Below are 13878 nucleotides of genomic sequence, written 5' to 3'. Positions count from 1 at the left end.
TCTGCAACCAAAAATATTTTAAGGAAGTAGATGTTTGCCATAACTACACATCAATTCTGTCCTTGTGGAGAAGGCAAGACAGTTTTAGGAAAAAGGTATAGTAAGATTCTATACTTCCAATACAGCTCCTTCTGGGGCAGAGTATTTTCTGTTATATAGAGTAAATTTTATGCAGTAGACATCTTCAGTTTCATCAAATCTGTGCTTTTTCAAGACACTGGCTAGGGAAATAAGAATCCCTTCCTTACCGTCCTCAACACCATCAGACCTCTGTTGTCTTAAGCACTGTATGAACTGTCTTAGAAAGTAGTCCCTCTTCAAGACACTTTGCAGTATAAGTAGATTTCAGTGAGATTTAAATGTGCCTGAGATTAATCATGCCTCCATCCTGTTCAGGTTGGCAGAAACCAGGAACATGGTTGATGTTGAGCTGAACAGGAATAGGCTTGATGACATACAGGTTTTGCCTTTCTTTAGATCCTGACAATTTTAGATCAAAGTAGTCTTGATCAAAGATGACAGCACTGAGTCAAGGGTTCTAAAACAGGTCATAATTACAGAGAGCTACTTTAGTCACTGTATAGACATAGACAATATTAGTTTTTCTCTTCACTCTGTCTCCATACAGCAAGAGAATTGTCGATTACAAACCTCATGCTTTGCAGGGCAATTAAAGAAACAAATGCCCTTTCCGGCTATAAAACAGGAGTCCTCTGAGTGAGCTGTCTAGACAAGGAAAAATATTTGGTGCTTGGACCTTCTCTGTAATTTCCCAAGCACTGAAAGATACAGTCATATTCAGACTGTGTACTTTTTTAAAAATAAAGCTATCTTCTGTGGATATATTATATACTTAATTAGGACACTTGCTACAATGATAGGTTTTGTTTCTGCAGCTTCTCAGTCAGTGACCTTAGTTTACCTTTGGAGAACCAGCTGCATGATCCATTCCTCTGTTTTCTTTAACATTTAGCTATTAAGTAAGAAAAGTACTGTAATTCATGTAATTCTAAAATCCCCAGTTGTAGTTCTTTTTTGTCTAGGCTTTTAATAGGATAACTGTCCTGTGGCTCAGGAACTTCTGTTATTAAACTATAATTGGCCACTGGAAATACAAACATTGCATTATTGTCTATTTTATTAAATTCCTAGTTGTCAGTCCTCCACTGTTTACTCAGTTTGAATTCTCTTTCCTAACTTAATCATTTTTTCTGGATAAGAAATAAACCGTTAGCATTTTTTGACCAGATATATGAAACTCCAAATGGTCATAGGAGGCTAAAATTTAAAATAAAAATGCAAGTCTAATGCTCAGTAGCAAGAGGGGAAAAGGGCAACCACAAATGCTGATGCAGAGGCTCTATTTTGCACTTGCCTTTTTTCCCCCCCAGTAACTTCATATGCATCCTTTTATAACTCTATTATTATGGTGACTGGAAGAAGAAAGGGTATCAAATGTAATATTTCACTTTTCACCTTTAACAGTGTCTCTTCAACTCAGATAAAATAGCTGAGTGAGCAGAAACAGCTGAATTAATTCTGCTAGGGATGGCTTACAGTAGATTTCAAAAAGTGTAGAGTACAAAAACCAGTCAAATTTTCATATTCACTTTCTTCAGAATAAACATACTAGCTATTGCATTCTTTGCCAAATACAAAATAACCCTTTTTAAGATTAATTCCTTCAATATTTTTCCTTCATCTGTTTAATAAATCAAGATATAATGAGCATTAAAAGCCTTTATTGGCAAAACCAGCAAAGTAAATAGAATATTATTCGGCTAATTCTGTCCCCAAGTATATATATTTTTTTAAAAAAACATCAAATACAGCCCTTGATGTCTCCTAGATGTCAGTGTATGTGATACATACGGTTTTTGCATGAACTTATTTTTTTCTGTAGGTTGAGAACCAGTGGATCAACTCAGTAAGAGGTGAATTTTCCATCACTTGGTATCACTAAAATGAAGGCAGATGCCTTTCCGAAAAAGATGCTGTGATTCTGCAATTTACTCAGTTGATACAGAAATTACCTGAGACAATTTTGTAACCTGTGCAAGAGGTGGGGTACAGGATGTGGATGCAGTCTCTTCTAGCCTTAGAAAATTCGTATGTGGTCTTAAAACCTGCTTCCACCCCAACCACAGCAAATAGTAAAGGCTGGTTTCCGAGGACCAAGAATTCACTTTCAGTTGAGCTTCAGACATGGTCTAAAAGTAAAAAAGTAATCTTTGTCAAGAGAGAAATGAGCTGGGTCTCTGCTGACTTTCCTGGGCCTTTCTTTGTCTTGACTGTTACCAGCTGGAGGAGGAGGCAGGATGGGATTTGGGCTCTACTCTTTCTTTTCAAAAAGACACTGAAGAGCAATGCTGCTCGTATGTGCCCTCTACCTGGGGCAAGGCAAGACTCAGCCCCAGGAGCCCTTTAGTGCAGTGAGTGTGTAAGGCCTTTGCTGGAGGCAGGACAACTGCAGGCTTCAGCCACATGAAGGTGGTCGTGCATGAGAGGTGGAGCCTTCCGAACTAGTTGCATTTGGAAGCATTTAAAGTGCAGTTACCCTGGAGGCACAGTACAGAAGGGAATTCAGAGAGGACAGCAGCTCTGCATAAGTCACAGTGGTTTCTAAGAAAGAATTGTAGAAATAACGTGTCTGCTTCAAACTGCAGAGAAATTTAGAAGGCAGAAGATACTAATCCTAGTGTCTTGGCTAGATCCCAGTTTGGGTTAAAGTTCTTTCTTCTGAAAAACACCCCATGACATCTTTAATGGTCACAGATGGTCAGGGCCTTGGTTAGAGGTCTTATTTCAACAGAAGATAAATATATTCACGGCACTTGTAATACACTTACAAAAATAAACCACGTTTTGCCACAAGCACCTCAGCTTCATTATAGGCTGATGGGCAGCTGAGTCAAAGAACAGACCTACTCGCCCAGTGACTCTCACTTCTAAGGCCAGCAAACCACAAATGAAAACTGCAAATGAGGGGCCAGTGCAGAAAGCACATAGTCATTGCAATTACTCTGCCTGCCTGCGTAAGATTATTCATTTGTGTATGTTTACAGGAATAAGGCCAAAAGGCTCAATCTTCAGGTATGTACCATGTAAGTATGTGCTGTGAAATTCTCTTCTGTATCAAGAACCAGAATGAGATTTGTGCAGCACTTCTGAGTCCCACATAAAATCTTTGGTCTATGTTCAGCACTCCTACACAATAGATGTAAGCATATGCTTCAGATTTTCTTGTAGGCCCTGGGGAGGAGGGGGTTAGTTTTACCTATGCTGTTGACTATATAGCGTTTCACTGGCAGAGTCTGTAGGGAAGTGTGTGAGATGGTCACATTTAGATTATCTCTCATTCTATTGTGGGTAGCATCATGTCATGACTGGGCAGTTTGGTGAAATAGGTGGGAAGGATTTGACCAAAATGGTTGTCTGACATATTTCCTGTAAAGTTAACACTAAAACAATTTTGTTTGTTGTACATGTACTTCCTTTAAATTTTTGTGTCTTGTCCTTTGTATTTTCCTTCTCATCTATCGACACGTATCACTGCATGCGTGTTTGCAAAACTGGCACATCTCTGTGTTGTTTTTCTTCACTCTTCATTAATGTCTGCCTTTGTCACATTGCCTGTGTGATGTTAAAATTCTTCTTTGCAGATGTTGATGAATGCGCAAATGGCACGCTGTGTGGCAGCCATGGGTTCTGTGAAAATATGGATGGCTCCTACCGCTGCCTCTGTTACCAGGGCTATCAGGACTCTCAGGATGGGCGAGGGTGCACAGGTGAGCTTCGAGATGGTTGTAATTGCTACTGCAGGATTCCAGCAAGGAAAAAGCAGCTTATAAGCACAATGCATTTCTTCACAAGATTTGTTTTCCATCGTTTTTTGTTAAAACTTGTACTACTCACTAGTAAAATAAGGTTGAGCTATGCTTTACTTGATGAACTTTATGCCAGGTGGAAACTGTGTAGCCACGTGATGAGAACCTGTTATTAGGATTGAATGGAAACCAACAGCAAATAAGCTGAGCTACTCATTTTATCTCTCTCTCCAAAGGCAAAAAGAAAAAAAAAGAAAACAAGAAAACCCACTATTTCTGCTCATGTCAGGACCATTCACAAATATAAATCATAGTGGATTGAATTTAATACTTCAGCCTATTTAAATGCAACATCTGTTTAGTCTCTTAGGTGAATAACCAGAACTCTGTACTACCTCCTGCAGGAAATAAAGTCTGGCATGTGGTACAGCCAGTCTCAATTAGATAGCACACCTCCCTAGGCACATTATGTTTGAACAGACTTTAAGATTGGCTTCAATCTCCAAGAAAGACACCTATCACCATGAAAAGATGTGAGATTTTTGTAAATGTGTAAATACTGCATGTTTATCTTGTGAGTAATAGGTTTCCATATCTGTTGTTAATAGTGATGGTTGGACCTGAGAAACATCTGAAGCAGCACAAGCTTTTAATATAAAATTAATACCAGATCAAGGAAAGGTATTCATTAAGCAATTTATTCAAGCTGGAGTCAGGATGAAACACGTTTACCAGGAACACAGAGCTAAATGGAATACGGAGCAGAGTGAAGGAGTTAGAAGTCATAGAGAAGAGTGTGTGTGTGTTCTGTAATATGTTAAACGGTTTTGTAACAAAATTCTTTAGGCCATTTGAGACTTACTTGCAACATACTGACGTATATTTTTGCATATAGTAACTTCTTACAGGCTGAAACAAATTAAGCAAAGAAAGAAAAAAGGAGAGTACAAATTGGTGGAAGCTGAATTTAATTTTGAGTTGCTAGTGAAGCAATTTTGCATCATAAAATAATGTCAGGTCTCTTTATGATCTTGAGAACATGATGGACAAATTCTAAAGCGCTCTTACAAATTATGGTGCCTGTCGTAAACCAAACCAAAACATTTTAAGAAAAAAGATAAATCTTTATAGTTAAGCAGCATTACCCAAAGAGGATTGCATCCTTATCAATATGAATTCCATAAAAAGATGAAAATGATCTAAATACTTTTTGAAAGTTCTGAGCAAAGTAATAAATTAAAGTATGTATTTTTATCATGTATCAAACTCATCGTTTGATCATGTGACTAGATTTTTGTTCTTACTGGATAAGAGGGTAAAAGGGTAAAACATCTCACAAATTACACTTTAGACTACATTCAATTATATATATATCTGAATTATGATTTACAAATTATAAGTAGTCAGTCAAAGGTAAACTATAGCAACTGAAGAGCGAGCCAAGTCAACCCTGAGAATACTTGATAAGCCTTGTTTAAGCAACAGACAGCTCTCCTGTCCGTCAAAAAATTTCAGGGTAGACTAGTCAGGAGACATATAAAAGCAAAGTTCAAAATATGTGGAATTCTTTTTGGTACTTGACAAGTCATGGCTGGGAGGAGCATCTAAATGGGAGAGGAAACCGGCACTGTTCTGCAGGGGCTTTGCTGGGGGATCTGGGAACAACCTTCTGGGGTTGCAGAACAACCTGTGAGGCCTTGCCTATGGGAGGCACACAGTAGACCTGAGCTTGGATAGTTCAGGGATGTTTATGAGAAAAATGAGATTTTGAGGAAAAAAATTAATTCTCTTTTCATAGTTGAGGCTGAATTCTCCTGAAACTGACCCATTTTATTTCTTGATTTCAGTGAGAGTCTGATAATAAGGAGAACAAGTTGGTTGCAATAGCTGTTTAAGAAAACAAATGAAATGAGTCTGCATCTTAAATCCCCAGAAAAAAACAAGTTTTTAAAAACAAAACAAAAAAATGAAAAAAATGTAAGTCGGTGTTCTGGTGCACAAGCAGCACCTAATCAGCACCAATATCTTAAAAACTACTCTGGCTTTCAGGGGCCTTTATTTCAAAGGAACTAAATACTTGTTTATGAATCTGCTTAGGTATTAGTGATATTTTAATCCTCCCCCAGAGATCACATCTGTATTCTGGCAGACAATATTGGCACAGATACAGTAGATAAAAGAACAAACTGTCGGTAATGGTTCTGAATTGATTTATGTCTTTTATTTATTTATTTTTCCCAGATGTGAATGAATGTGAAATGCTGAGCGGAGTATGTGGCGAAGCCCTCTGTGAAAATGTCGATGGTTCTTTCCTGTGCCTGTGTTCTGATGAAAACCAGGAGTATGATCCGATGACTGGACAGTGTCGCTTCCGTACCTCCCCAGGTAAAAATGCCTCGGGGGTTTTTTTACATGCATGGGAAGGTTTTCACTTAATATGTAACCAGTGCAAAAGTAAAGTTGGTTTAAATGTTCATGTTGGTTTAACTACAACAGCAGATTTTAAAAGTGTTGTCTTATCAAAAGTTTGTGTCAGAAGAGGAATTTTTAGAATTGAATATGTTATCAATGAATCGTTAGCAGTGAAAATTCAGCAGAAATACCTTCTAAGTTTTGTACCTCAGCAGCCTTGGCAGTTAATGATAAATAGTTACAGCAGTTAAGATTAAATAGTTTGTTTGCTGTACTGTAACAATGAAATGAGGCCTGGAATCAAACCTATGGCACGAGTGATTCTTTTTTTGTTATTCAGATTTTTGCAAAAGTCTACCAGGCTGCTTGGAGAACTCTCAAAGGAGTATATAATTAAAAACAAAGTTTGTATAGAGTGGTCTGCTCATAGTATTATCTAATACTAATGTAAGTTCTCAGAAAAAGCAGTTGGGAAAACCAAAACATTGAATTGTTAGTCTCTTTGAGTAGTCCCCCTGCCTGTTTTACTCCATCTTGTCCTTTTTTTCCTAATAGTCCGTCTTAATGGATTTATGAGTTTTTGTTATTATGTGCTTTGGATATCAAAAATACTACTGGAAATATCCTCTTTAAAAAGTATCTTAGAACTCTTACTTAAAGTTGCCTCCACGTGTTTTACAATGATTATGTTTGGAGAAAGGAACAAAAACCCCAAATAAGGAGAAACAGAGCACAAGAAATGAAGGAATTGACATACGTGATATTTTTTTCCCTCCAGGATGCAGATCTCGGTTGGTTTCTTGGTTTGGTCTTACCCCACAGGCAGATCTAGCTTTTGAACAGCTTTAGAATAACTGTCCCTACTGCCAGCATGCAGGCTCTCCAGCGTAGGAGGCTACGGCTGTTTTCTCCTATCACTCATCTCTCACAGACACGTTAACAAGGCTGAGATCTCTGTGACCCAAGCGCAACATGTATTTTAGTCATTGGATATAGTACTCAGCAGCACTCAAGATGTTGCCTGGGAAACATCTTTAAAAGCTGATTGACAAACTGAAGCTTTTGTAAAACGTCCTGAAAAAGATTCAGGCCTATGGGAACTTATTTTGCAGATGAAGGAATAAAAATAAATAAAAAGAAAAGAGAGGCAGAGGAGCGGGCTGAGGCAGAAAAGCGTTGCCTGTTGGTACTGCCTCCGCTCCTGTTTGGAAGGGAGCATACAGCAGTGTTTTCTCTCCGTTTGTAACTGGGCATGAGCTCCCCGTGGTCAATGCAGGAGAAGCAGCAGTAACAGCTAGCATGATGTGCCCTCTGGTGAATACTTCAACCATCCACCTAGACCAGCTACAGGAGCATCACCCTGTCTCCTTGCACAGTGTGAAGGGATAGCCCTGCATCTTCTGGCTTTGACAGGCCACATACGCAAGTCAGGCATGGTATTACGAGAGCTCCTACAGTGCATGTGGACATCATCTGTCAGCCTTAGCTTGCATCATGCCAATTCTGAGAGAGGAAAAATCTTATTTGCATTTTCTTGTTGCAGATTCCTGTAGTTCAGTGTAGCTTAGCTGACCTTTGTTCATGTCTCATTTTGTGTTTTTGTGCTGTTTATACATAAAGAAATGTCACTCCGACTTATACCTACCAAGTGGAAATAGGATGCCATTTCTAAAAATGGGTGAAGAATGGTCAAACATAACTTTAATTTGGGAACTTTTTTACATGTGGTTAAAGGCTGTTACCTCTGTGGAATGCTCTGTGTTCACATTTCCCTTTACTTACCACTCAACACCTAGAGAGAGTCTAGACCTAGAGATCTAGAGAAATTTAGATTTCATTTGATGGAAATTCATCTGTTATTTGGCTGTGTCCTGAAAGGATCCTCTCAGTGTATGTATCAGGAGTTCTGGCCCATGTTGTCGCATTTCCGTGACAAACAAGGTAAGCATGCAGGATTTGAGCATCTTAATCTCTTCCTCCCTACCCTGCCTTTCACAAAAATGCAGCAAACAGTTCAGAAGGAAGGAAAGATAAAGGAGTAAAGAACTTTCTTTTGCATCATATGAAACTGCTGCGTTGTTAGACCTCTTTGTAACTGAGAGGGGAAAAAATGCCAATTTTGGTTTACTAATTCGTCTGATACGTCCTTTTAGCGAGATACATTAAGCCATTTATTATGAATTTCCAGGAAGTACTGACCTCAATGCAGTTTGAGTGATTAATCCTTATTAACATGTTTTTTAATTATTAATATGCCTAAGAAAAATATATGTTCTAGTACACAGCTAAATTTACTAATATATATGATCATGTGCCTTGAATCCAGAAGCTAAAAAGGATAGTATGCATTTGGGAATTGTAAAACATTCAATTTAAAGTGAGAACTACAAGTAAAAAGGGTATGTGTAAGCATCTGCTTATCAGCAGGAATCTGGCTTACATATACCAAGGTCAATAACATCAGAAGTTTGGGTTACAATTTAGACAGTAAAAAGATTTCCAGTGAGAGACCTCCACAAGGGTACCGGGGCCCACTTTAGACAGCAACTCTACTGCTTTCTGCAGTAACAGTATTTACTAGGATTTATAAAGAAAAATCACATTTTTGTTGTTCAAATATAGTACAAGTCCGCCTAGACTAATTTTCATTTAAAAAAAAAAAAAATGCTACCAAAGAATAGACCATATGTCTGGTCCAAAAACCTGTTCAAGGCTAGAAATTTGGTGTCCAAGTACAGATTCTGTATTTCCTAAATACTAAGGCTTTAAGGAAAACCCTTCAAATTTGTATTTTTCTTTATGGCAATATGTGGTATTTTTCTAAGCAAACTGATGATCTGAATTTCAGTCATCTCCGAGCATGCTCATACATGTCTGTTTAAATGTGCATCATGTGCACTAATTCTTGAATTGTGTATCATAGAATCACAGAATCAGTAAGGTTGGAAGGGACCTCTGGAGATCATCTAGTCCAACCTCCCTGCTCAAGCAGGGTCACCTAGAGCGTGTTAGACACGGTTGCATCCAGGTGGGCCTTGAAGATCTCCAGAAAAGGAGACTCCACAACCTCTCTGGGCAACGTGGTCCAGGGCTCCGTCACTCTCACAGTGAAGAAATTCCCCCTCACGGCCAGGCGGAACATATACATGTGTACGTAAATACTCCCTCTGACACCCTCCCACAGGTTTGATAGGTGTCACATATGGAGCCAGTTGAGAAATTAACACAAATACACCTTGGCTACAGGCACACACCAATGTATTTTTACTGTCTTGTTGAAGGCAAGTCCTGAAAGTGTGTGTTACTCATGCAGCTTGCTCAGATACACAGTCTGTCACCAGAGTCCCGGCAGTTTTAGCAGCTATGAACTTGCAGTGAGGATTTTCCCTTTAGCAGCCTCCTGCTGACTCCAGCAGAGGGCAAGCAGCCGCAGTGCAGGGTCGCAGCATTTAAAATTCCATCAGGTCTACTAGTTTGGGGTTTTGCAGGGCATAGTTGTTACGTGCCACTATCTAGTCAAATATTTAAGTTTATGTTGAATTCTAAGCATATGCTAATATCTTCGTTACTTGCTGAATCCTGTACTCCTAATGCATGTTTGCGGTCAAGCACATGCTGAATATCTTGCTGGGTAAATTACATGAGTGTATATAAAACTATTTTTAATGTATACCTTCATAGTTTAACTTAGCAGCAACTACGCAGAATCTCCTATGTAGACTGGTAATATTTAACAGTCATAACAAAAACGTGATGGAGATATATTGATTAAGAGCACCTTAGTAGAGAGATATTTTACATTTTTCTAACAGCAACAACAAAAACGTTAAATAAACAATGATACAAATAAGTAAGTACCTATTTCCTACCATATTTTGTCAAAATACTTACCAAAACCGCTTAGAAAAACAACCTGTTTACTAAATGGTTAATAATATATGAGAGAGAAATTAAAAGCTTGTAGACACAGACTGGCCATGGTTTGGGAAAAAAAAAAAAAAAAAAAAGAAAAGAAATTAAAGAGTTGTGTCTCATTTGCTTTCCAAACATTCATGAAGCCTGCTTGACTAACCCTCAGTCACAGCTGTGTAAACAACAGACTTTTCAAGCTGCTGAGCAGATAATGGGAGGAGAAACCAACACATCAAATGTAAAATGGGAATAAACAATCAAACGAGGAGATTGTCTCTCCTTCCTCTTGGGGCAGTTCCTGGTGCTCTTTCCTTGGTAAACCATGTGAAAACTGCCAGGCTGTTTCTCCTATTTAAGCTTCGGGCTTTGATTCACTTAGATGGCAAATGGCCAAGGAAAATGTATGATTTGGTGGCTGAAGTGCTGCTCTCGCACCTTGGAATAAGAGATTTAGTTCAGTTGAGTTTCTGTGACACATGATAGTCTTAACTTCATTCCTATTGGATAGCAGCTGATACCACAAAACCACCATACTCTATGAAATTCAGCATATTGTGGAAAATAGTAATTGTCTGATGAGGGGAGACCACAGACTAAACTAACAAACGATGAAATAGCACTCAGCTGGGTGTTTCCCCTAATGTACAACTTAGTTATATTGGCAAAGCAGCAAAGGAAAGTTTGCCTTGTAGGTGGCAACATTGTACTAAATTTGAATAGAGGTGTCTGCCAGCCCCACAAACTCCATAAAAACAGAAACAGTCGCTTTTCTCAGGAAAATAGAAATAAACCCAAATATTGTTTGGAATTAAAAGCCAAAAGAACTATTAGACACGTTCATACTATCAAAGTGCAATAATATGCAACACATACTGCCATTTAAGCCCATTTTTCTCAAAACAACTCTAATGTTTACGTGTGCAGGAAGGTTGCCACACGCTGTCTGCTTGGGAGAGTGTGGGTGGGCAGCCAGGGACAACAGGCGTGAGGTGACAAGGGCTGGAGTTCATTTTATTCCTCCAGCATCTGTTGGACAGCCACCATCTTTGAGGTCCCATTTCAGAGCCATTATTTTTACAGACCAAAGTGGATGGGACTTGAAAACTCCATCCTCCAGCGAACACAATGAGGCCGAGCTTGACTTCAAAGAGACGATCAGAAGGCAGGACAGATGAGGTAGTCAGGTGAACTTGATCTCCTGGGTACTGAAATACCTCTAGGTAGGTCAGCCTTAAGCATTTTGTTTTGAACAAAATATGAATGAATGAAAAGAGCTGCAAGGCAAACAGACATAGCTTAACTACCACAACTCTCTGGGTCTTACTGATCTTCTAGAATTTTGAAATGTGCTATCATCAGGCATAAAATAGGTTTCAATTTCCACTGGGAGACCTATGTTACTTTTAGGAATGTCTCGGGCTGGCAGCATTGTGCAACAGCCCGAGTATAAATGAATGAAATATCAAATAATGGAAAATCAGCCAACAAAAAATAATTTTTAGTAGGTTTTTATGGATTTATTTATTTCTAATCACTCGTTTAGTGCTAAACATAAACAATTTCCCAAGAAGAAAAGGAGATGAACTGGTCACCTCAAGAGTTACCTATCTTAAGTTCCTGAGTAAAGTTTTGATCAAGAAATGTGAGCATCTATAATTTTAGAACTCTGTTGTCTTCTGGAATGCTTAAGAAAAGCTCCTCCTATTGATGACATGTGAGTAACAATTCTGTGGGATAGTCCTCACTTCTGAGCTCTTGAGGAGAGTTTCTTTGGAAGTGCAAGGTTAGATAGATATAGAATCTTTTATAAAAGCTGAAATGTATTTCCTTTCAAACTCACTCCTTGGTGTACTCTAGGAGTGCTTGCTGTAGAAAAGTCTTTGACTATTGCTGAAGAGGTTTTTATTGGATCTGTGGAGACAGTATTTTACATTCAATCCTCATGTTTATTGTGAGAGGGTCCACTCAACTGCAAAGGGCAGAAAATAAGATTCTTTAACAGGACACCCCTAAAGCCTATTTTAAAGTAAGGTGCAGAGTCAGTTAACTTCACATCTGCATTATATTCCTCTCTTCGTCATGGAGTCACTGAGTTCTTTTGCAAAAATCACAAATGACTTTGTTTTCCATAGCATGGAACATTCTTCTCTCCAAGGGAAATTAAAAGGGGCCAAAAATGTTCATTCTTTTTAAAATCAGGCCATTTTAATCTGTGCCTTAGTTTCTGTATCTGTAAAATGAGGTTGTAATGCTTATTCACCTCTGTGAAGGGTTTCAAGATTCATACATGAAAACACTATGTCAGTAGTTAAGCATGATCAAGGCAGTTTGTGCATAGCTTAAAAATGAAAAACGTAAAAAAATAAACAATCCATGGGCACCAAGCAGGAAAACAGGTTTGAAGAAGTCAAAGGAAGGTTATAAACTTCCATCACTCTTTCTAAGACAAAAAAAAAAAAATCCAGAATCTGTATTTAACCATTTTCTTCTCTTTTAATGGTGCTGCAGTGCTGCACAGCATGGTGAAATGCAGGGGTACTGTGGCTCTCCTGGTTCTCTTATAAAACTGATTCATTTCACATGTCGTCTTATTTACTTGTTTTCTTTTCACCTTCAGACTTACCAATAGAGGCTGATCAACATGAAGACGGGAAGAAGGAGTGCTACTACAATCTGAACGATGCTAATTTTTGTGACAATGTGCTTACATCCAATGTAACCAAACAAGAATGCTGCTGTACTTTGGGTGCTGGCTGGGGTGATAACTGTGAAATCTTCCCATGCCCTGTCTTTGGAACTGGTAAGAGGAGGCCTTCTGTCCATTTGTAAATTCTTGAAGCATTGTGTTCATTTTAACATTAGTGCACTCTGCCTTCAGAGAAAGCTTATTCATTAAAAGCCATATTCTGTCATACTTAGTCATAACATAACTTACCCATGTGAAACTTCCACAGAGGAAAAGTCAATAGGAATAATTAATTCCTAGTGTAAATGCTTTGGCTTCAGTGCAGTTGCACCAGGGATAAAAATGGCCAGTATTATCTCCAGCTGATTTTTAAAAAAGATGGTTTCTTCCAGAAGCTTTTTCCAATCTAACATTTTATATTTTTCCCACAAGCTGGAAAACAAAGTTAAGCACTGCAGTATTTTCATGGCTGCAGCTATCTTTTGTAATGTTGTTTCTACAGCACTATGAATTACTCATATATATCATGGCATCAGTTTTACATTTTGCTACTTACTGAACAATGCAGTTAACCATGTTGTCTGCAGACCATTGTTTAACCTCTAAATATAAAACTAAAAAAACATAACCATGTGATATTTGTCACAAATACTGAAAACAGTACTTGAAGCATAAGCAGCAATGGCTAAAATTCAGAATCCAGCTGGAAGAAATCACATAAGAGAGAACATCTGTAAACTTTTTGAGATTAAATGCTAAAGATTACTTTCCACACAAATGTATCATCTTGTTTAATTCCTGTTTGAACTACACTTTAGAATCAGTAAAACCATAACGAAATGCTTTAGGAAAGGAGTCTCTCTGCTTGGATAGGTTTCTTCGATTCTGTACTGTCTCCAAGACACTTTACATAATTTTTCTCTGTAATCCACACCATTTTCTCCTATTGCAGTCAATTAGTGTTTTCCTGTATAAAGACTGAAGAATGTGTGCAGGGTTTTGTACCCCAATTGAATATGTCTACATTGCAGCTTGCAGAAT

General features: G+C 38.3%; 1 protein-coding gene across 4 annotated transcripts in view; it reads left to right on the top strand.

Moving 5' to 3' along the window:
* LTBP1 (latent transforming growth factor beta binding protein 1) overlaps positions 1–13878 on the top strand; it is a 136674-nt gene that overhangs the window by 97877 nt on the left and 24919 nt on the right. For all 4 annotated transcript variants that reach the window (XM_062572045.1, XM_062572044.1, XM_062572047.1 and 1 more), the window contains exons 20-22: positions 3663–3788; positions 6069–6212; positions 12769–12951. In XM_062572045.1, the coding sequence (XP_062428029.1) occupies positions 3663–3788; positions 6069–6212; positions 12769–12951 (453 nt within the window). The remainder of the gene's footprint in view (positions 1–3662; positions 3789–6068; positions 6213–12768; positions 12952–13878) is intronic.

Source organism: Rhea pennata, chromosome 3 (assembly GCF_028389875.1).
Source record: "Rhea pennata isolate bPtePen1 chromosome 3, bPtePen1.pri, whole genome shotgun sequence".
NCBI lineage: Eukaryota > Metazoa > Chordata > Aves > Rheiformes > Rheidae > Rhea > Rhea pennata.
Note: the sequence above shows the minus strand (reverse complement) of the source record. Positions and strands in the feature narration are given on the sequence as shown.